This window comes from Nicotiana tabacum, chromosome 18 (assembly GCF_000715075.1).
Source record: "Nicotiana tabacum cultivar K326 chromosome 18, ASM71507v2, whole genome shotgun sequence".
Classification (NCBI taxonomy): domain Eukaryota; kingdom Viridiplantae; phylum Streptophyta; class Magnoliopsida; order Solanales; family Solanaceae; genus Nicotiana; species Nicotiana tabacum.
This window is the reverse complement of record NC_134097.1, coordinates 43,388,961-43,412,088: the sequence shown is the minus strand read 5'-3', so window position 1 is coordinate 43,412,088 and position 23,128 is coordinate 43,388,961. Positions and strand designations below refer to the sequence as shown.

The following is a 23,128-nucleotide window of genomic DNA, read 5'->3' as shown; positions in this document are numbered from 1 at the left end:
AATTTGACCCTTAAAATTGATTAAAGATGACTTTGGTCAATATTCTTGGTAAACGGACCCGGACTCGTGATATGACGGTCTTGTAGAGTCCGTAGTAAAATATGGACTTGGGTGTATGCCCGGAATCGAATTTCGAGGTCCCAAGCCCGAGAAAACAATTTTTAAAGAAAATTGTTTGTTAGGAAATATAAAGGTTTTAGAAGTGAAATGATGCATTTTCCTGATGGTATCGGGCCCGTATCTTGGTTTCGGAGCCCGGTACAAGTTTAAAATAATAATTAAGTTGAATCTGTAAAAATTTGGTAAGAATCGGAATTGGTTTGGTACAAATCGAACCTATAGTTGAGAAAATGGAAATTTCAATGTTCTTGGGTAATTTCATGAATTTGAGGTTAGATTCGTAGTTGTTAATGTTATTTTGATGATTTGATCGCACGAGCAAGTCCATATGATATTTTTAGACTTGCGTGCATGTTTGGTTTGGAGCCCCGAGGGCTCGGATGAATTTTGGATAGGTCACGGACTGAATTTAGACTTAGAAAAATAGTTGTTGCTGGTTAAGTGATGTTGCAGGCTCTGATCTTGCAATTGCGAGGTCAGGCTTCGCAATTGCGAGCCCAACAGGCTTGGCAATTGCGAGGGGCTGATTGCAATTGCGAAAAATGCCCTGGCCAGCCTTGCTCGCATTTGCGAACATTTCTTCGCAAATGCGAAGTTCTCAGAAATTCCCAGCAGTCGCAAATGCGACAATTCCTTCGCAAATGCGAAGGTAGCAGAAATTCTCAGGTTCGCAATTACGAACTCCTGGTCGTAATTGTGACATCTGCACCTGATAAGTGGGCTTTTTGACGGGATTTCATCCATTTTTCAAACTCTTTCAAATCCTAAACTCTCTTGGGTGATTTTCCAAAGAAAGATTCTTCTCCAAATCATTTGTAAGTAATTTCTAACTTATTTTCTTCATTCTATAACATCTTTTTACATTATTTCATTTCAAAATCAAGGTTTTTCATGGGAAATTGGGTATCATTGGGTAGAAGTTAGGTTTTTTCAAATTTTGGGGATTTGGACCTCGATTTGAGGCCCGATTTCAAAACTAATTACATATTTGAGTTCGTGAGTGAATGAATGATCGGGTTTTGGTTTGAACTTTGAGTTTTGACCAAGCGAGCCGGGGTCGATTTTTGACTTTTTGGGGAAAACATTTGAGAATTCATATTCACGCATTAGCATTAGTTTATTTAACATTTATTGATGTTATTGAATTAATTATGGCTAGGTACGAGTGAATTGGTGGTGGAATCAAGAGGTAAAGTGGTAGTTGAGTATTGAATTACCCGTGGCTTGAGGTAAGTGTTTGGTCTAACTTTAACTTGAAGGAATAGGAATCCTCGACTTATTTGCTACGTGAAATTTCATGTGCGTGGCGTATAGGTGTGGTGACGAGTACTTATGTGCTACCAAAATTACCATGTTTAGTTGTTTTCCTTTCCCATTTCCTATTACATCATTCCTTGTCTTAATTGCTACCTGTTTAACTGTTCTATGCTTTAATTGTTATTTGCCATAAATGTCTTCATGCCTAATTGCTTTATAATAACTATTACCCTCGTACTTGGAGTGTCTAATTGTTTCATGGTTCCATCTAGTTATATTGTTAGCTTGGGTTGAGTTGTTGGTGCCTTGTGCACTTTGGTTGGACCTATTGTTTAGCCTTCATAGGTGAAGTTCGTAATCATAGTGATAACCCATTTATACGAGTTGAAGTGTAGAAATGTGAAAATTGAGTTAACTTGTGAAATTCTTAGTGTTTTCTCTTTGTGATTGGTGTTGATATATTTATAGGTTGGGATCGGGTTGCACGCCGCAATAGGAGGAATAACGGAGGAAAGTGATTGTCTGGTGGGATCGGGTTGCACGCCGCAATAAGGAGTAATAAGGTAGGACATGTGGGATCGGGTTGCGCGCTGCAACAAGGAGGAATAAGGGAGAATGTTGATACTGTTGTTGTTGAATATTGATATTGTTATTGTTGGATTTTTGTCATTGATGTTGTTTATATAGTGAGATCGGGATGCATGCCGCATCAGTTATATTTCTGGGCATGTGTGTCTGTTGAAAGTCTATTACTGAGATATTGAAAAATTCCTAAGGATTGGTTATAGCTGAAAAGTAGTAGTAGTAGTATAGTCAGATTCCGGATTTATTTAATGCCAGTTATTATTTATGTACACTCTGTATTTCCTTTCCATTTGGTATAAACTGTTGCAGGTTGTTTATGTTGTATGCCCCGTCGTAGCCTTGTCACTACTTCGTCGAGGTTAGGCTCGGCACTTACCAGTACATGGGGTCGGTTGTACTGATACTGCACTCTGCACTTCCTGTGCAGATTTCGGAGCTAGTGGCTGATCAGAGTTCGAGGTTGCTACCTTCAGTTCAGGAGACCCAAGGTAGACCTGCAGACGTCCGCAGGCCCTGGCGTCCCCTTCTATCTTTACTGTATTATGTTTTTACTTTTCCTTCGAAACAGATGTATATTTTTCTTTCAGACCATTATTTGTAGTAATCATAGACAGTTCGTGAATTGTGACTCCAGTTTTGGGTAGATGTTATTTCGGATTTTGTTAATGTTCAAGTTAAGCTTTTAAATTGTTTTCTTCCTCATTTAATTCTGTTAATTCATCTTGCTAAGTCATTTTTATCTGAAAGATAAAGGAATATGCAGTAATAAACTATGACGTTGGCTTGCCTAGCGAGTTCAATGTTAGGCGCCATCACAGCCCCGAAAGTGGGAAATTCGGGCCGTGACATTAATCTTGATTTAAGGGAATTAGGTTGTAAATGTTTTACTTGCTATGTGCTAAATATGTTACGGACTGTGTATATGCATGGTGACGAATGTATATGTATTTGTCGTGGGTTAAAGCATGCAGGTAGAAGTAGTTTATCATGTCCTTGTTTAATTTTTGTGTTATTCTCTTACGCTGTGTTGGAATGTGAGACTCCTTGATTATTTACATGTTATTGGCCGTGTTTGAGTCTGTTGGAATATATGAGCTATTGGCTCTTGAAATATTGAATTGTCTATCATCTTTGTCATTTCCTTGGTATATTATGCTTAATCGTTTTGGGATCACAATTGAACTTATACCCTCTTTGCACAAAACTTTGCAAGCCTACCCACTTTATGATCAACTTCAGACTTATCCGGTCTGAAGTTCTAAAAAAAATAGTCTGAAGTACAATGCACTTAAGGCCAATTAAGTCTAAGGTGCAAAAATTGACTTAAGATGCACTAAAGGCCAAATAGATCTGAAATGCGACCAATATTTTCATGCACTTAAAGGCCAAATACGCCTGAAGTGAAAAAATTGCACTTCAGATGCATTTAAGGCCAAATAGGTTTGAAGTGCAACCAATGTTTTCATGCACTTAGGTCATGTAGGTCTGAAATGCAAATTGCCCAAAAATAGAAATTTGTTCATCGAATTTCAGTAATCTAATACACAATTTAACACCTAAATCTACTCCAAAAGAGCTCAAATTTGAAACATAACCTCCAAATATCATCAAAAACAAACTTCAATCATCAATTTGTCAAAACAACAATAAATCTAACCAACCCATTTTGCAATTAAGAAGAAACCCTAAGCAGTAGTAAAATATAAAGCGCCACAACAGCTCGCCACTGTAAAACACCATAAACTACCTTAAAATATGCTCACAAATACCATATGAATTCACCGTGAGGAGCCATCTAAACTTTGGGTACTAGTTTTAAAAAGTAAGTTAAATGAGGACGACCAAATAGGGCACTCCGTACGATTTTTACGACTATCCCTGCAATTAGCCCATGTCCAATTTGTCATTTCTCGAGTAATAGTAAAAACAAAAGTCACAACCTCAGTAATCTATTGTACTGATCTATATCTGCAATCTATTGTACTAATTTATATCTGCGCGCTGCTGTTGACGAGACCATGCTTCTACACTTCTGAGATCCGTTTAAGGGAATTCAACAAGAAAATGGATGTTGTCTTACGATCAAATACATGAGTTTTTTTAAAATGACAAAAGTAATGGCACTTTTATATAAAAGAAAAGCCAAATCTGCAGTCGTCAAGATTTAATTGAATGGATTTTTTAATTTGTGTTCTTCAAGCTTTCCCTGTCCTTTAGTGAAAAATGTTCTCAAGTTTCAGCACAATCAAACTTTTCAATTCAAATGAAAAAATTCAGTAATTTTCTCAATCAGCTCTATTAATATGCACAGAAAATGGATGCACAAAGTTAAATAGTATATGTTTTTGTATCAATGTGCGACAACAACAACAAACCCATTGTAATTCCACAAAGTGGGGCCTAGGAAGAGTAATGTGTACACAGACCTTCTCCCTACCTTTGAAGGTAGAAAAGCTGTTTCTGATAGACCCCTAGCAATGTGTGAAAAATGAACCAATAAAAGGGGGTAAAAGTGTCATGACAGATGATATCAAACGATATAAATGTATGGCAACACGGTTCCGCAATGTTTGGTGTTATGAAACCAATTGTAAAGAGGAACTGCTAACAAATACCAACACAACTATACATTAACAGCAACACGAGAATAACAAATCTGAGCATTCATAGACAAAAGCTAACCACTTAACAATTAAGGTAGAAATTCCCTAAGATAACAATTAAAATAGAAATTCACTACGATAACATTAAAGATATGACCTTTAAACGAGTATTCACTACCAGAAATAAACCAAGATAACAACCAAAGATATGACCTTTGAACGAGTATTCACAACCAGAAATACACCAAGATAACAGTTAAAGATATGACTTTGAACGAGCATTCACTATTAGAAACTAATTGTAATCTATTCTGCACAGTAGCACATTTCTATCTCCATTTGCTACATAAGATACAGTAAGTATAGATGCAAATGTAAAATCTGCAGAAGCTCTATTGCATCAGTGACATGAAGCCCCTGGATTTTCTCGAGTGGGGAACAAAACCCTCGAACAGTTTCTGAATATATTGCAAGTAGAAAAGACATAACAACTGATTCAAGTAAAGGGCGCAAAATAGGAAGAGGGCAAGAATCCCAATAAGAAATATTCTTGGAAGAGCGAGCTTATATATCTCAAGCGTGCACAAATCTTGAATGGCATCTAATTTTAGGACTCAGCTTCTAGATAAAATTCTATTCCCTCTTACTGCTACCATAACAGCCGTTGTCAAAAGCCTCCCATTCTCATTGAAACACATGAATATACCAAGATCTTCAATTGAGCATCAAAATGGACGTATCAAGTTCCTGAAAACTAGAAAACCAACATGGGGGAGGGGGTGCGATATGTTTCCTCGGACAATCCACTGGAGACCCTTTCTTCATCTCAAACCATAGGGAGAAAGAAAAAGAAGAAACACTATTGTCTGTACAAGAGCTTAGACAGTTGCAGAAATGCCCAAAAAATAGAGATTCTTGGTGTGAAGTAACTTCATGAAGTAACTATCCAACATGTTCCTACACAAAATATACAAAACTCATGCATAAGAAAGGTTGAATAGAATTATACCAAGACCACTCGGGGCAAATATCTTGCAAATTTTCTGATCTGATATTTAAGGATCACTTCATGTAGGCCCGCTTGAGACTTCACATAGATTGGCTTGGGATCCACTAGAATTGTCTGTTGATGAAGACCATTGATCTGGCACCATCAGAAAGTATGTCGACATTGCTTTCCTGAATCTCGTTTTGTATTGCTTTGGAGAAATCACTGTTGGGGATGAATTCTTTGGTCCACCTAGAATGCCTGAAGCCTTTACCCACGTCTCAAGATGTTTGTCCCATGTATACTGTCTCATGAAATCAATAATACCAAGCACCAGTTCGTGCTTTTCCTCATCCACTCCGACCAGTAACGAGTAATCCATCACGTCTATTGACTGCAAAATGGTAACTGTATCAATATAGCAGACCAGGGACTGGAAAATGCTCTGCATTTAATAATTGTGTTTGAAGAGCACGAAGTCACACTTTGGAGACTTCAACATATACTTGATGCTGGCTGGCATCGACTAACGAAGAAACGCTTGGAGAACGTACTAAAATAAAGAGAACTACTGCAGCGACAAAGTCAAGTGCATCTTGCAAAAGAAGGGAGAAACAATAAGAAACAACGTAAAGATAAGGGGTATGGTGAAGAGAGAGAACAGGGAGGCGTCCCTGAAATCATCTTATTTGATCTTTACTGGAGCAGAAATGATAAACTAGTAACCCCAGACAGAACTAAGAAATACAGAACGATGTATAGAACACAATGCAACAAAGTAACTAGTCATAATAGGATTCTGTTTCAAAGCTTACAGCTAGAAATGAAGTATCATTCCACACAGCTCTCAGCAGCAGCCGCTTAGCCTTCGTTCCCACAAAAATCGGAGAAGTTGGCATCGTTTCAATTAAGTTCTGATCAAGCAAAACTTTGTTACTTCCACTTGAATCTGGATTATAGCGTGATCGAGAAGACCCTTTGAGGTCATACAGTTTAGTGATGTTGCGCTTAAAAAGAAGATTTTCCATAACAAGCACATCCATTCTTGATTCTTTCCCCCCTTTGAGATGCTTTGATGCAACCTAAAAATAATAATTGAAAAACGAAGTGAGCATCATGGTAAAAAGTATTAAGGGGGAAAAATGAACACATATAACTACCAAAATGCTGTTAAAGATTGGAGAAGAAAATAAATTTCAGAGAATCTTTTAAGGGAAGAGCAAAGTACAGAAGTTAGATCTGTCCTGCTGAACCAATTTAAATGACCTTTATGGGAACCTTTTAATTTCTTTTACGGTACATCGAGGAGCACCTCTAAAGCACAGGACTGACTATGTTGGAGAACTTAGCTCTATCAAGAAATTAGGTCCACATAAAATTTAAAATGGGAGGCTTAACAAAGATAATTTTACAAATTTTTCAAAGATTTTGACAATAAATGTTTGCTTCAGGAAGGTCAAATGGAGATATAATAACCCACAGATACAACCTTAGTTACAAACCTGGACTGGTTCATCGAAATAAAAGTTGCTCCACAGCACACAGAAATCAGAAAGCTGAAATACCGACTATAGCAGTGACTTTGGTTAAATAGAAATAATATACAAAAAATGATACCTGGTAGATCCCCAAAATCTTTGCCAAGCAAGTTGGGCTCCCACTAGCTATCGATTCAGATAAATACTTAAAGTAAGCTGGTGCAAACTTGATAAATGAATCCAACTCTGTCTTTGTTACCTGCTTGATGATAAATCGGTCGTCCAAGGTTTTGGCAAAGAAAACATTGCTCTTGCCACCCTGTGCACCCCATTTTTTACATCGGCTAAGGGACCGTATGAAGTCTAATTCATAGGGGCAACAAGACTTTCTTAAGGTCTCAAAATGCTTTGCATAATAACAGGTGACTGTGTACTTAACCTTTCCCAGAGGTCCATCATCTGAGAAAGATATTCGGGCATGCAAAGCATTAATATATGCAGGTGGATCCATGTTTGAGTTGCGAGAACTAAAACTCGATGACATGCTTTCATCTGTAAATCCAAAACTTCTTGAAGAGTTCGAAAAAACTTCATCCACAGACGAGTGTGAAAGTAAATTTAATGAATCTAGAAACGGCAGAGACGCTGAAGATTTGTGATCTTTCAGATTTTGAGGTTCATCTGACATTTGATTGTGGTAATCTGGTGAGACAAGTGCATATGAGATAATACTTGTTGGCTCATCATCATAAACTGGCACAACAATGTCACTAACACCAACAGCCATCAGCAGCCTGGCACCACCTTGATGTAGCAATTCGCTAAATGACGAGATATAAACAGGATTATGCTCGCCCAATTTACCAACAAATTGTGGATCTGATGTGATATTCTTGTTGAAGGAACGATAGAAATTTGAAAAATGTGCCGTTGCCCAGGTCAAGTAGTCTGCATTATCAGACTTTGCAGATAAATGAGGTGTTACAGCCCCGCTTTTGCCACACATAGACCTTTCGACGTCTGAGTTTGCTGCAACTCCAGTCAAAGCAGAAGAATCTACAAGGAAAGAATCTGGAAATGCACTGTTATGCTCCTTAATAGCCAGGTGGCCTTCACCAGTCCATGCAGCATCAAGAGTGTCAGATAAACTTTCCACAGAAGGGAACTTTCCATCTGAAAGTACACTTCTGACATTTTTTCCAGGTTCCAGTACATTTCCACCTCCTGTAGTTCTTATAGAACAAAAAACCTCAGCGTCTTTCCCACGAGATAAGTTCTCATCAATATTCAATCTTTCATGAACCCCATGAGGAATCTGACTGTCTCTTCCTTCATTAGATGTTATTTCAGTCTTCACATTCTGAAGAACTGAATCGCAGCTACCTAAGCTTTTGCCAGGTCTCGGAATTGTATTCCTTTCAGAAAGTTCCTCGCTAGAGCTGAAGCATTTCTCCTTCAGTTGTGGTGTCAAACTGCCCTGAGTTTGGGAATTTTTACCATGAGAACTGGAAAGATGTATCAAGCGTCTGTCCCATAGATAAGCATGAAAAACCAACTGCCTTCTGAGTCGATTTATCTCAAGGATGTCAACTGCAGGCTGACCAACTTTGACCTCCCCACTAAGTGCCCTGCATAACAATCCCTGGAACAATGTGCACACCAGTAAGAAACAAGTCAAAGTCATTTGAAGCAACGTTGCAGCATTATCCAAAAGAAAATGGAAAGTGTAAACAGAAGAAATAAAAGACCTGCCCTTTCTTTCAGAAGGGAAGGAAACTCGAGGTCTGATGCCTTAATGACAAATACCATCTGGCACGCTTTCAATTAGACGAAAGAGTTCTATTTCGAGTGATGGATCCCTTTACACTAAAGCTTCCAAATCAGTACATCTACTGAGCAAATTAACAGCAATGATTGAAATGCGGCCCTGAGGAACACTCCACCAGTTGAAGGAGTTCCTAATTGCCCTGGCAGAAGGGGTAAGGTCAAGGACCTAGCCCTAAGAGTTGTATGGTGTATGGTCTCAATGGCTCACGAGGAAGATATGCGAGGCAAAGCGTGAGGAAACCTATCAAAAGGGAGGGTTCTATATCACACATTTAAAATGGAAGGTTTTCTCCCAACTTCTGGGTTGACCACCTAGTCAAAGGATTAAGCATATGGATAATGGAGTTACCAAAGTCGACCTCTAAGTTGGTATGGAAAGCTCCTTTCAGAACTTACTAGGGACACATGTTCATCTTGGGATTGATGTCTCTCTTCAGTCAATACACCTTGTTTCCCTCTCTGTCTCAGATGGTCTTATGTATTCTTACAAGTCTTTCTTGTTTTTACCGTCTTGCTTAGGGATGGAAAGACACGTCATTTTCTTTTTTCCTCCTCTAATCGGTCTGGAAAAACTTTTTTCTAGTTGCTACACTAAGGCTTAGCTCCTCTCATATTCTTTTTCTACTGCTACTTCTTATTAGAGAACCTTGATTATTTCTGTCTTCTCCAACTCGTTGCTGCATTAATTTTCACATATCTTAGAGTGAGAGAACGCACCTGTGAATTTTAAACACATACTTCACCAAAATTCTCAGTCCTAAAAAATTAGAGGTTTGAGACATGTTATCCACACCCTACAGAGAGAAATTACTCGGGCTGTCAACTTTACAAACAGTTGAACATCAAAAAGGTAACCAATATCTATCTTTTAGATCAGCCATACTGACAAATTTGTTTATACCTCACCACCAATGCAGATGATACAACTTAGTATCTAAACAACAGGAGGGGAAAATAAAAGAATCACCTCAAACTCAGTTTTCTCCTTCTCTAATATTTCTTCCATCGCTACAATCTGCTCACTTATATTCGGTGCTTTCAGGCTACTATCAACAGAAACTTTTTCCAACTTTGCATGAAGAGCTTTGGACACCTCAGCAAACAAAGCATTCGCCCTGCTGTGCACCTTTTCTTGCAGAAAATAAGTACATCAGGAAAGAAAAAAAAGAGCAAAATATGGAGGTAACAAAATTGAGGCAAAAATTCAGTCCAACTGTACCTCATCACCTTCTTTCTGAATCCACTCGTGATTATCATGGCTAAATTCTAGCTTTGGAGGTGGGAGAAATACAGAATAAACACCAATAGGAGCATATCGAAAACAAGCTACCATTGTCCCAAACCTGAGGCAACAAAACCAAATATCAAGTGCAGAACAAACCATTGCTAGGGCAACAAGGAAAAAAGAAAAAAAAAACTTAGTGGTGCCATCACAGAAATAAATCCAAAAAAAAAAAAAAAATTGGACCAGCAACACCAGTTAATTATACATGCACCATAACCACAATCATGCACAAGATAACACAACACCAACTGAGAATATTAACCCAGAACAGGGGAAACATCATCATTGAAGAACTGCAAGTGCAACAGTAGTAAAACTGACAAGAAAATCATACACCTGTAAGATTTTCCTAATATAGGCCTTTTCTGTGATGTGATTATTTTTTGTGTAACTTATCCATTTGCCAAGTTTTCTGGGAGCATCATCTTGCTGTAATGTTCTCTCTTATAATGATGTAATTCAATCAAAGGCAAGAAGAAATAGCATCACATGCTCAGTCAGAGAGCAACACAAGAAGTCCCCAATGTGAATCTCCTTCACAAAAACATTGGGAAACGACCAAAAATGATTCAGTAAAACCAAACACAAAGCCGTCACGATAGCTGATGCATGCTGATGAGCTACATCATCAGAGTATTCATGCAGACCACTAAAAGCTAAGGACCCATTCAAGTCAACAAACTTTCACATAAAGTGGGGTTAGGCACTGAATTTAACAATGTAGAAGGTAATATTCCCACTACTTTATGTGAGAGTCTGTTTATTTGTAAAATGTACTTGATTACAGATACCAACTTTAACCATATTGAGGAAACGCATCCCAGCTGATTTCATGATAATTTTTTTGATGCTTCAGGTTTCTGTCTCTGGATACTTTACAGTTTAAATGATATTCAGTAGTTGATTAAAGAAAATTAAAGTCAGGTGAAGGCATTATAATCCCAGTGTGAAAAGTTAATGCATAAAAATGCCATATAGGAAACAGAATACCCATAGAACCGGAGACAATCTCGGTGAAGAAGATGACCACAACTTGCGACCCTGCTCGCTGCTGCATGATTTGAAAAACTGAGTTCCAAAAATTTCCCAAATGACAATCCCCAAGCAGCATCAGACATCAATACTCTCCTGGTTGGAGGAGGGAAACCATTGGTCCGAGGACATCGCAGACACCTGTGCCACATCCATATCTTTCCTTCCCGTTCTCCTGGCAAGATACGTTCAGGTAGGTTCTTTACAGAAATTGTGAGGCTGCCTTGCCGATGAGTATAGCAACGAACATGTGCTTCTGGCGGCATTTCACATGAGGGACACCTATAATTCTGGTAAATGTATTACATATATCAGAAAAGATTACCAGAATAAACCACGATTGCAAAGAATGTATCAAGTGTAACTTTAAAAGAGGAAGAGAGATATTACCTGAGCAAACAGCTGGTCCCGTAAAAAACGGCCCAAAGGCATATCAGAGAGTCCATAGTATTTTATTCGAGAAATATGAGCGCGCTCACAAACAGTTCCTTTCCAAACACAGCGTGTTGAATGGGAGACTAAAATACTCTGCTGATCGGAAGATGAGGAAGGAAACTCTTGCTTCAGTGAGCCTAATTCCTCAAAGTAACTATTACCAAATTCCGGTAGCAACAATTCTGAAGTTAAGTGAGTAGTGCGTGAACTTTCCACAACATGAGAAAGGCTACCAGCATCCCTCAAAGCATTGCTAGGAAAATTCGGTATATAATCATTTCCTGCAACTTCACCTCTGTCCAGTGGAGATTCTTCATGAGGGTCATTTGGAGCCATTTTATTCCTCTCATCAGCTTGATCTGAGAACTGAAGCCTTGAATGATGAGAGGAATTAAGACAATCAGAAAGGTCTACCTTATTTGAGGCAGTTGTAGCACTAGCTAATGAGTTAGAACCTTCAGGGAAACTTGATTGTTCAACAAGCATTGGAGTATTGTTGGATGATGATGTGATACCAGACAACAAGTTGGTTGAGGAATGAGATGACATGCCAAGGCAATGGTGATCGAGCGGTCTCTGGGCTATGGGTAGAGAGAAACCAGGAATCATAGAAATGGATCTTTGAATAGTTGATGGTTTATCAGGCAATGCAACTTTAATTGGGGACTTCAAGGGGAGCTCTGGCAAGGATGCACCTTCATCAGCAAGAAAAGATGTCTCCAGAGCCAGGTGATAAGCAGCAAAAACTCCATACTGGATAACACGTTTTATCTTCTTCAAATCATCCCCGTTGGCGCCCTTGAGCAAAATCTGAGACCCACCAGAAACAAAAAGAGGAGATCAGCTTTCCACACTTCTGACACTTGCACCAGGAAACTGTTAAATTACAGAATGATAGGTAAAAGATTTCCTTTTATTTTTTTTACTGTTGGTAGCGTCGGGACAGTTTGCGCTACCTCCCACCAGCATAGGAGCAACATTCACATTTTCTAAGATCATGCATAAACAGTACCTATAAGCTATAGCGGACATGTCTAAAGCCGAAGTTGAATAATTTTGAGCATAATAATTTACATACTGCTTGATGAACAAATCATATTCATAGCAAGTTTATTTAAACATTGAGATGAGTGGTCAACTGTAATATCATATCCTACCAGTGAGTATCTATACCAAAGCATTATTCTTTCTTCTTACATGGTTATATTTCTTCTTTGTAGCTTTAAACATTGAGATGAGTGGTCAACTGTAATATCATATCCTACCAGTGAGTATTTATACCAAAGTATTATTCTTTCTTCTTTTATCAGAATTTTCAACTAAGAATAGTTTTGGTTATTAGTTGTTAAAGCTACAAAGAAGAAATATAACCATGTCCGCCATAAAGAAATTGGGTGTAAACTAAACCTGTAGAATGTAGTATGCTACACAATTCAGATTTATTTCATGCTCCAGTTAACATACAACTGAGCAAGCCATTAAACATGTGACTTACAGTACAACCAAATGGTTTTGGGCATCCCTCGAAAAACATCAAGGTCTTTGTCAATTTTTTTCCAGCTTGCCCAGCACTACCATGCTCTTCTACGAACTTATCAACATGGAACGAATCACAGTACCCTAACTTTGGCGTTGTAAGATTATCAATTGAAGGGACTACTTGTGCACCTGTACAACGGGCAATACGCTCTAAAAGTGACCGCTTCACATTGAGAACCAGAGATATGTCTTTCGCAAGCAGGTATTCCTGCGCAAATCGAGATACTGACTTCTCTACTAACAGAATGCTTGGATGATGAGCATCAATCTTTGCAACAGCCATCTTTAGATGGTCCATTTCCTAGAAGAAAGAATGTCCAAGTAAATGTTATGAACCAAACAATGTGAATCCAAATAAAAGTGATGAACCAAATAATGCAATTGGGCCTCCCTAGTATGCCTTTCTCAACACCATGGATAACAAAAAGTTAAGAGTATTCCAGCTTACGAGAAACCAAAGAAACACCTCCAATGATCATAAAGGGCACCGTAGCCCCTAATAATCATTTCAGTTACTCCCTTGAAAAATATTTTCTCCCTATGGTCTCTATTGTATTACATTGGGTATGTTGTTGTTGTTGTTGGTATCTATTGTATTATCCCGTGAATACTTAGAAAGTACATTGTAAAAGTCATCGCAAGAACCAGTCTACTATTTTGATGAAAAGAAAAACAAAATCAGAATAAACTGATACAGAATGAAACAGAACGTGTATATAACAGAATTTATAGAAAAACGTGAAGTACAATACCGAAACACTTGCACATAGAAGAGACCTCCTTGAGCCTACCCCCTGCACCATCATAGACTCACTAACCAGCTTCCCCTGACTTACATCCTCTCGTTTCCTCGTCCTTCTCATTCCCCAACTTCCCCATACTTATTACCTCCCCACTCTGCACTCCATCCAAGATCTTCCATCAGCGCAGACCATATTTTTCTATGTTACAACAGATACAATTGCAACTTCTCGTCAAATATAGATTAAGCTGATTGACAATACGCATTGGCCTAGAAGATTCAAATTTAGGTCTAACACTCCGTTTAACTCGAAAATGAGGGGAGACTTTGTGAGTTACTTCCATCAAGGGATGTATCTTATAGTCCCTTTCAGTTTTTCAGTACTAGCTGGAAAGGAACTAGTAAACATTTGCTTCTTCCTTTTTGTCCAATTCTGGAAGGATCAAAAGAATGATGATGAAAGGAAGTACGACCCTCCACTTTTACCTTTACTTCTCTTTCACTTGCTAATCAAACAAGGGAAAATACCTCTTACCTTTCCACTCTTTCTCCCCCTCAAGCAACTCTTCCTCTTTCCAGCCCAACCAAAAAAAAGACTAATCAAATCTAAGAATTTCCTAAAATTCAAAGTACTCCCAGCAAATAAATGTACAGGAAATGGTAAATTTTTACAGCACTTACGTGTTGCTGAAATCAATACTTTTCCTTGGACAATCAAAAAAAAAATGTACAGGAAATGGGTCCTAGAAACTCAAAAATCTCTCCAAAGCAATAGCAATGATATTATACATATTCGATTGCCCAGCTTCTTTTAAATAGTTCACTTCAGAATCTTAAAGGAAACAATTCCATATGATGGACCAGCCATTATCTTATCCGTGTATTTCAGTCGTTAATTTTGTTTTCATGATCAGTATATGATACAAAACCACTTCAAACCTTTTCTATGAGGCAAAGGCTGTTTTATTAAGTAGATAGAACTATTAGTTTGAGTTGATGTGCAAGGAAAAAGAACAAGAGAGATGGTGCATTTTGCACAAAAACTTAATATGTAGACGAACTTCAAAAATGTCTAGTGAAGGACAAAGAGTGATAAGGAGGTATAGCTAAGAGACAAAACGACAACCAGGTGCTGAAAACGAAAAAGATCCTGCAGTCTGGGGCAGAATTGCATTTCCTCATCCTATCAACAACAACAACATACCCAGCGTAATCCCACAAGTGGGGTCTGGGGAGGGTAGTATGTACGCAGACTTTACCCCTACCTTCAAGAAGGCAGAGAGGCTGTTTCCGGAAGACCCCATTTCCTCATCCTATCAAGTAAATAAAAATTATCAATAAAGAATTTGATTGAGTGAAAACCTGCTGCAATAAAGTGTCAAAACTTGACAAATGGTTAGCCACCCGTTGATATTCCAGTGCTCCTCCAAGGAGTAGGAGTCTAGGCTTATCTATTTTTGAGGTCATTCGCCGGTGCGCCACATTTTTCTTACAAACAATACCTTTAACCACCATACTAATAAATAGCATAAAGGAGAATTTTATCAGCAGAAGGAAAATAAACTTAAGAAAACTTGCAGAGTATGACCAATTATTTAATGGAAAAATAAAGCACAATGATGCCAGAAACCAAGTGAAAGAATCATTCAATAGGATTGCTCCCGATGTAAAATTAACATTAGGCACCAATTTAAACACATCACTTAGAATCAGTGCAAGCATAAAAACAAGCAACTCAAAAATCTGATTCCTGCATGATGGAGCCTGCAGTTATTTGGTTGACAATCAGAAGTAATTGCAGCACAGAATAGGAGTCTAATCAAAGACAAACGGAAAGTCTATAACTAAAATAAGCAAGAATCAAGTTTGAATGCAGGGGAAACACAATTGAGCTGCAACGATACACAACAGCAACATTTTGTTTAGGTGTCGAACGTTAGGTTTATTTGTAGTTCTTATATAGAGAAGATGAAAAGAAGTTATATGATAAAGTTTGTTAAGGTCAAAATAGGAAGCCATATAATCTGATGTAGAAAAACCTTTCTCTACGATGTCCACAGGCAATGCATTTAATCTTCACATATCCACAAGGATCCATTCCTCCATTTTGACTCATGTCAGGCTTTAGGAGTGTAGCAGCTTCCCATGATAAAGATGTGATTATCTCCGACCAACTCTCTTTATTATCCTCCTCAGCTGGAGGAATGTTTTCAACTTGCAAAAGCTGCACAATCAAAGCTTTAAAATGTCCATCAACTACATTTTTCATGGCATTTCTATGCTCTTCGGTTGACCTATACCTACTATGGTACTCTCCACCAGCTAAGTTGCATGATGAATCCATGTAACCCCACTCCCCTGGGGCTTCTTCACCACCACCATCATCCTCGTCAAATAAAAGAGATTCTCTGTCATCCTCCTCTGTTTCTGGCTCTGGTGGCAACCAGAGTAAATAACTATTCTCAAAGTCAACAGGTGCATTATCTGTATCATTCACAACACAGGGAGGAGGACCTTCACGCCCGATACCATTGATACAAGTATCTGCTTCATTCCCAACCTCTTTCATCCCTTCTGAGTTATGCCATTCACTTTTCTCTGCCAATAATGAAGAATTTACACTATTTGATTCAATTTCAGCAGGTTGTGCATTGCTTGGTCCACAAATATTATTCATCTCCTTGTAGTTGAAAGCACCATAATAGACATCTGGTGGAGTAAAGTGCCTTGGCTCCGAATGTGATCCACAAACACCATAATTATCATCCTCATCATCACTCCTGCCATAGCAATGCTAAGTAAGATAGCTAATTGAAACATACACTGAATAGATGATATTTTCCAAGAAATAGTACATGAAATTATACGTAGGAGCAGGTAAAGTAAAGGTCTGATTTCAAGTGTCTCATCTATCGGTCATGATGATACTATACATGCTTGGCCCATACAAAATAATCCAACCTGCAACTCAGAGGGTGCTCCTCAAAAAATATAGCTCTCCCCTCCCGAAAATCCTTAAACTTGTAAACAAGGCAGAGCCACAAGGAAAAAAAAAAAGACCCTCCTGTTATGGGTCTTTAGTAATTGGATAGGTTATGGCAGGGTTATTATACCTTTGTATTATAATATCGGAGCTACGAGCGGCCTTGAGTTTCTATAATCCCTTAACAACAGGTTTCAAATTGGGAATAACCGAATAAAGAATTAGTCGCAAGAAGACTCTTGACCTAGAGATAACAAATAAATCACCCTTTTTTATTCCAGAAAGATTTTACTGGACTACAATATGATATAGCAGTAAATGAACTGACATATCTATTAGATAGTTATGTGTAAATAATCCTAGTCTCATATGTAGTAGGAGTAGAATATGTCCTAGTCTCATATGTAGTAGGAGTATATAGGACTCATTGTATCATTGTTAAAAAATATATTTTTCTCCCATGCATTCTCACATGATATCAGAGCTTCAGTGAGAAAATTATTGTTGCGCGTCATTCCAACGGAATCCGGGAAGAAAGATCTCGTCTCCATGCAATTTTTCGGCAACTTCGTCTTGTTCCCAGGGTTCATCACTGTTACAGTGATACTGTGCATATACCAGTACCACCATCAGATCCGAAACCCTTGTGCGACCAAACCCCAGGGCCCAGAAATCCCAGTCTCATCGGAACAGAAAAGTCAGTCACCGTGCGTCTTTCCAGTTGACGACTCAAGATTGATTTGCATTATCTCCTCAATGGTAAGTCTTGTGCGAAAACCAACACTAACATCTTGTTCGGAAAAGTTAGGCGACAAAACCCCGGTCAATCGCTCTAGCCGGAAGTCCCTCACCTGCCTCCACGCGCCACCAAAACTAGGGTTCCAGCGAGCGCGTCTAACACATGCGCCAGCGCGTGGAGCAATTTCCAAACATAATTTTCAAAAACTTCTTTAGGACAGTTGTTTCGTGGGGTGATTCCAAATCCACCAGGTATAATTTCCTATAGATTCTGAGAACTTTGGAATTTTCTGGCGAGCTACAGCAACTTTTCCGGCACGTGCGAGCCATTTCGGCCACTTTTTGACAAAACTTCTTCAGGACAACTTACTCTTCCAGTGATTCCGAGCCTAGCTATACAAATTACATCAAATTCTGACAACTTTTATTTTTTCCAGTATGAACAGTGCATTTTTCGGGCATGCAGTGATTTTCCGACCTGAACAGTAATTTCCAAAAAAGTTTCTATTTTCTGGTAGTGTTGAAGAACCTATTTTATAGTGTGGAATTCAGCTTAGTCTTACTAATTTCAAATTTCCGCCAAATTTTCGGCCAACTTCTATTTATCAGCAACCACCTGGTTTTGTTGCTAAGGGATAGTCTAGTGGCCTTGTACGTCGCTTGCGCCGGTTACTTGATGGTCTAGAGCAGTCTCCTCGAGTCTCGTTTGGTAAGTTCAGCACAGTTATCCGGGAGTTTGGCATGACTCGTAGTGAAGTCGAATGATCAGCTTACAGATATTTTCATCAAGTCCCTCATTGGTCCTCGTATTAGTTACATATGTAACAAGCTCGGTCCATATGATTTGTATGCACCGTTTGAGGGGGAGTGTTAGATAGTTATGCGTAAATAATCTAAGTCCTGTATGTAGTAGGAATAAAATATGTTCTAGTCCCATATGTAGTAGGCGTAGAATATTATATATAGAATCATTGTATCACGGTTATAAAATAGATTTTTCTCCCGTGCATTCTCACAATATCCAAGTAAAGCTTGCTCGGCTCCTACAAGCTCAAACTTGGGTCATTTATATGATTAAGAAACAGAGTAAATCCTATTGGCAAGCTCTTGTACACGGACTAAGGTACATAACTATATCCGATATGGGTCACTCACAAGTGTTCAGTACAGTTCCAGTTTTTGGCTAATTTTATCTGAATTAAGAACCTATTCCAATGTCACACCCTCTCAACACAGGTATATCAAGGCCAAAAAAAGATCCATCTTAAAGTTTATCAAACAGAACAAACTTGCAAAAGCTCAACCCATTTAATATTCGCGAAAACTCAGGATACTTTCCACTTTAGTGTTTCCAATTTGTCAACCCTTCCGGCTTCCGAAATCCAAAACCGCGACCACCGGGGCTCTCTTCTCTCCTCCTCCATTTCATCATCATTATTTCAATTAATCGTCTTCAACATCACCAGTGACCTCCACAGGCCACAGCTCCTATTAACCTAGGCCATATGGCCATCAGATTCCCCCTCTCCCTTTTTTTAATAATGTTGAGCTTCTGAGCAGCAAGTTCAGATCAAAGGGCCAGCAACTCCACTCACACAGTCTTCCTTATCTGGCGAACTTTGCTTCTCTAGTTCTCTTTTTCTGGAAATTCCATTCCTCATCATTTTCTCCGGTGAAACCAGCAGCAGGTAAACCCCAGCACCACCCCCACCACCGGGGGCAAACACAGGTTAGCTCTCGTGAGATTAAAACTGCAACCCCTTTCTTCCTATGGTTCGAATATAGATTTTTAACTGAGTTATTTGCCTATACGGCATAAATCCAACGACAACAACAATAATTAACCCTCAATCTCAAACTAGATGCGGTCAGCTATATACATCCTAAATATCTGATGCGCTCCAGTTGGACACATTCATTGCACTACTCCACAATGTGTCCTAAGATTATCTAAAACTAGGGATCCTCTAAATCTTAGACATATCCTTACATTTTCGTAGAATCTGCATTCAGGCTTAGTGTGCTTACAACGACTAACCTAAATTTCAAGTAGTTGGTGTTGCCTTTAAGGATATTTTGCTTCCAATATATTTTGTTCTTTGCTAAGTCCACATGAATTCTAAAAAACTGTACGTCTTTCCAGACATGCTTCGCCCAACATATAGGTCTATCCCATTGTTTTAAAATCTTCAGTCAACAGATGTCACACCTACGATCTGGTGTTGACATGGCATAAATAAAACCCTATTTCTAATTTGTCCAAATGACTTGATACCAACTAATTATATGAATGAGCTCGAGCTTAGTTTGTTATACAAAAGGCCGAGCTGAGGCGAGATTGAGCTCGTAAAAACTTAATCCAAACAAGGTTAAGCTCAATTCGAGCCTTGTATATATATGCTAAACCAAGTTCAAACCTTCAAAGCTGGTGTGATTCAGCTCATATCCAGCTCTAAATATAGCAACAATGGGGTGACATTAAGTTTCTTATTCTTTGTTCGGTTTACCAGATCAAGACCAGTATTGGATTTACCAACTGGGGTTTAAATTTGTTTAGCTAGAGAATACCTTTGATCAAGTTTACCAATCAACTTTTATCCCAGAAATTCTTTACATAGCACAATCAGCAACTAAATACTGATAGTTATTCTAAGGCAGTGAGGCTTTACAACTCACAAATGGACAGACAATAAATTCAAAGCACTAATAGAAGAGCCATAAATCAAAAAAACTAAAAATTGTTAAAAACCCTTGAAAAAGTATCTTTTGTTAATTGAAGTACTGTAATAAGCCTCGCTGCTCGGAAACACCCAGTGCTGACCACACTGAGAGACACGAAAGCGCAGGTAACGCCAGTTGGCGAAGTGGCGTTAAGCATCCCTAGCGGTACGAAAAGAGGGGTCGTGATGATATCATCTACGTCCGTACCGCTCCTCGTGGAGTAGATCCCGCATCCAACCAAGTCTTTGACCAGGGAACGGGAGAATTCCCACTACCGCTGGCAGGCCAGCGGGGCCGTGAGCGCGGCGGGAACGGGCGGTTTCTTAATCCAGGATCACATATAAAGATCAGCTAAAAGCTAGTGTCTGCTGTTCCATATGTGGATCTAGCAACATGCAAATTAGGCTTTTGATCATATATTAAATAAGATTGCAGCGATTACAACAACAAACCAGTATAGTCCCACAAGTGAAGTCTGGGGAGGGAGTGGGGTCTCGGGAGGGAAAGATTGCAGCGATTACGCAATTTAAATGTGTCAGCAAACTAGCAAGAGGGGCGTAAAGGAAATGAAATCCTGTTTATACATGTTGTTTGTCTATACATATGACACTAATAATAGATACCTGTAGCAAGAGACAAAATGACCAAAATCTGGATTCCCCGGAGATGTTTCTTGGTCTAACTGGAGAGCAGTAGGACCCATCTGAACTGATTGAGAAGCGCTTTCGCATGATCTGCATGTTACATGCTGATATGGCCCGGTAGGGTAAATAGTTGAACTGCCACTGCTACCACTGTTACAAGTACAGCCCGACTGGTTGCTGGCCAAACTTGTGGTAGAAGGAGATGGGCTGAGGCCTGGACTAGAAAGGTTCATCCTACTATCAACCGTGGCTAACCCCTGCTGCCACTGCTTAAAACAGAAGTTACATACTCTTATCCTGTCTCCATCTTCCCGGCCAGCCTTGGGCTCCTCATTTGGGATAGGAACAGAGTTTGATGCACATTTGGCACAGAAAACTCGGCCACAGAGACGACAATGATGCCTGCGGTTAAATACAGTAAACTGAGAGTCGCACTCGTAGCATACCCTACAGCTCTGGTCGGGCATCCAGAAATCCCTGGACACACTCACCTGCTCTGTCCTTCTCGGGATCCATGATTTTACTATGTCAACTATCTCATTGAGCTTCTTATTTTCAGGTGTATCCATGAATGCAACTTCCAGGATATCATGCTCATCATTATCTAATAATCATCTGCTACTGCTCGTGCTACTACCAATATGTATGTGTCTCCAATATATACTGCATAGAGAAAAAGGGAACTCAGCGCACATTCAGATTATCATACACATCACTGCCTACTATCATCTGCTAGAGATTATATAACTACCAATTCAAATATTCTCCAACATCTAAAGAAATGACAATCAAGCTTTAATTGGGATATCTCGTATCTCACAGCAGGTGTTCTTTTAGCTCAGACTTCTATTTTTTTGGCCATTAGTGGAGACTGTTAATATGAGACAAAGCAATCACAACCGAAAAAGGCAAAAGATAATAAAAATCTAGAAAAAGCAATCACAATTGGAAAAGGTAAAAGATAATAAAATTCTTAAATCACAAAAGAATATCAATCGATAAGCTACGCCTCAATCCCAAACTAATTGGAGTTGGCTATATGAATTATATACCTGCTCCGCTCTATTTGGACCTATTCATTCCAATACGAACTAATTCTCCTTTCAAGGCAAAAATCACAAAAGAAAAATGATAAGTACCAATTTTATTTTCTCCATCCCAAATCCTCACCACAGCACCTACAAGAAGTGAGGTTAACTCAAACCCTTTTCAAGATTTAGCTAAACTTTACAATGGAATTGCTACTTTACCATAAAAGAAACATCTTTTATTTTTGCAGCTCTCTCTTCAGCATCTTATATAGACTGAAACCCAAATTACTGCGGATAAATCAAACAACACAGATTCCGCTACACACCCAACAGTGTGGCCTAATGGTCAACGAAATGGGTTGAGAACCATGAGATTTCATGTTCAAATCTAAGCGTAGTCAAAAACACTAAGTGATTTCTTCTCGTTGTTATCCGTACGTGTGCTGGTACCTGTGGAATCGGTCTAGGTGCGTGCAAACTAGCCCGAACACCACGATTATCAAAAAACACGGATTACACTGTTTCCTTACATTACATAACCATTAGATATTACTATACTACAAACTTGAAGAGTACAATAGCAATTCAAATAGACATTAAATCAAACAAATGAAGTGTACCTGAAAATTGCTTTACTAATTCCAGCAGTTAACAGAATATAACCAATTTCAGATCCTCTATACACCGAACCCACCACCGGCCACCGCCTCCTTCTTCTTCTTCTTCTTCTTCTTCTTCTTTAAACTTGTTATTTCAGTTAAAATTTCTTTCTGATATTTTGTTTTGGGTTGTAGAGAAAATAATAAGAATGTGGAATTAAAGTTGTGGCTGATAAATTGGAGGCAGTGATTAGGATTAAATTAGATGTGCATGAAATACACTAATCATTTTGATTTTTGTTAAGGAGAAAAAAAAAAGCACAAGAAAGTTAAAAAAGAAAAAGAGAGTCACGAAAATAATATGAGAGTAAGACAAAGACACAAATAAAGGTTGTGAGGATTTTGTGTGCATGCATTTCTTTGAATTCTTCATCTTTCAGTTTCTTGCCACGTGCCCACTTCAATTTTTTATTTTTTGCTTTTTTTTCTTTCGTCTATTTAAAAACAGGAAGAAAGAATTA

At 38.7% G+C, this 23,128-nt stretch overlaps 1 protein-coding gene across 2 annotated transcripts; it reads right to left on the bottom strand.

Moving 5' to 3' along the window:
• Positions 1–4,830: 4,830 nt before the first annotated feature.
• Positions 4,831–23,002, bottom strand: LOC107823115 (1-phosphatidylinositol-3-phosphate 5-kinase FAB1B). 2 transcript variants are annotated; one of them, XM_075236825.1, is made up of 13 exons: positions 22,629–22,870; positions 21,469–21,640; positions 20,957–21,379; positions 15,931–16,671; positions 15,254–15,407; positions 13,106–13,450; positions 11,566–12,420; positions 11,134–11,465; positions 10,078–10,201; positions 9,826–9,984; positions 7,171–8,673; positions 6,369–6,635; positions 4,831–5,947 (listed from the first exon to the last, which is right to left on the bottom strand). In XM_075236825.1, the coding sequence occupies exons 3-13, from the start codon at positions 21,208–21,210 to the stop codon at positions 5,633–5,635; spliced, it is 5,049 nt and encodes a 1,682-aa protein (XP_075092926.1). In that variant the 5' UTR covers positions 21,211–21,379; positions 21,469–21,640; positions 22,629–22,870; the 3' UTR covers positions 4,831–5,632. The 2 variants fall into 2 exon arrangements, with proteins under 2 accessions (XP_075092926.1, XP_075092925.1); XM_075236824.1 differs by having other exon boundaries at positions 20,957–21,640; positions 22,629–23,002.
• Between the last annotated feature and the right edge of the window lie 126 nt (positions 23,003–23,128).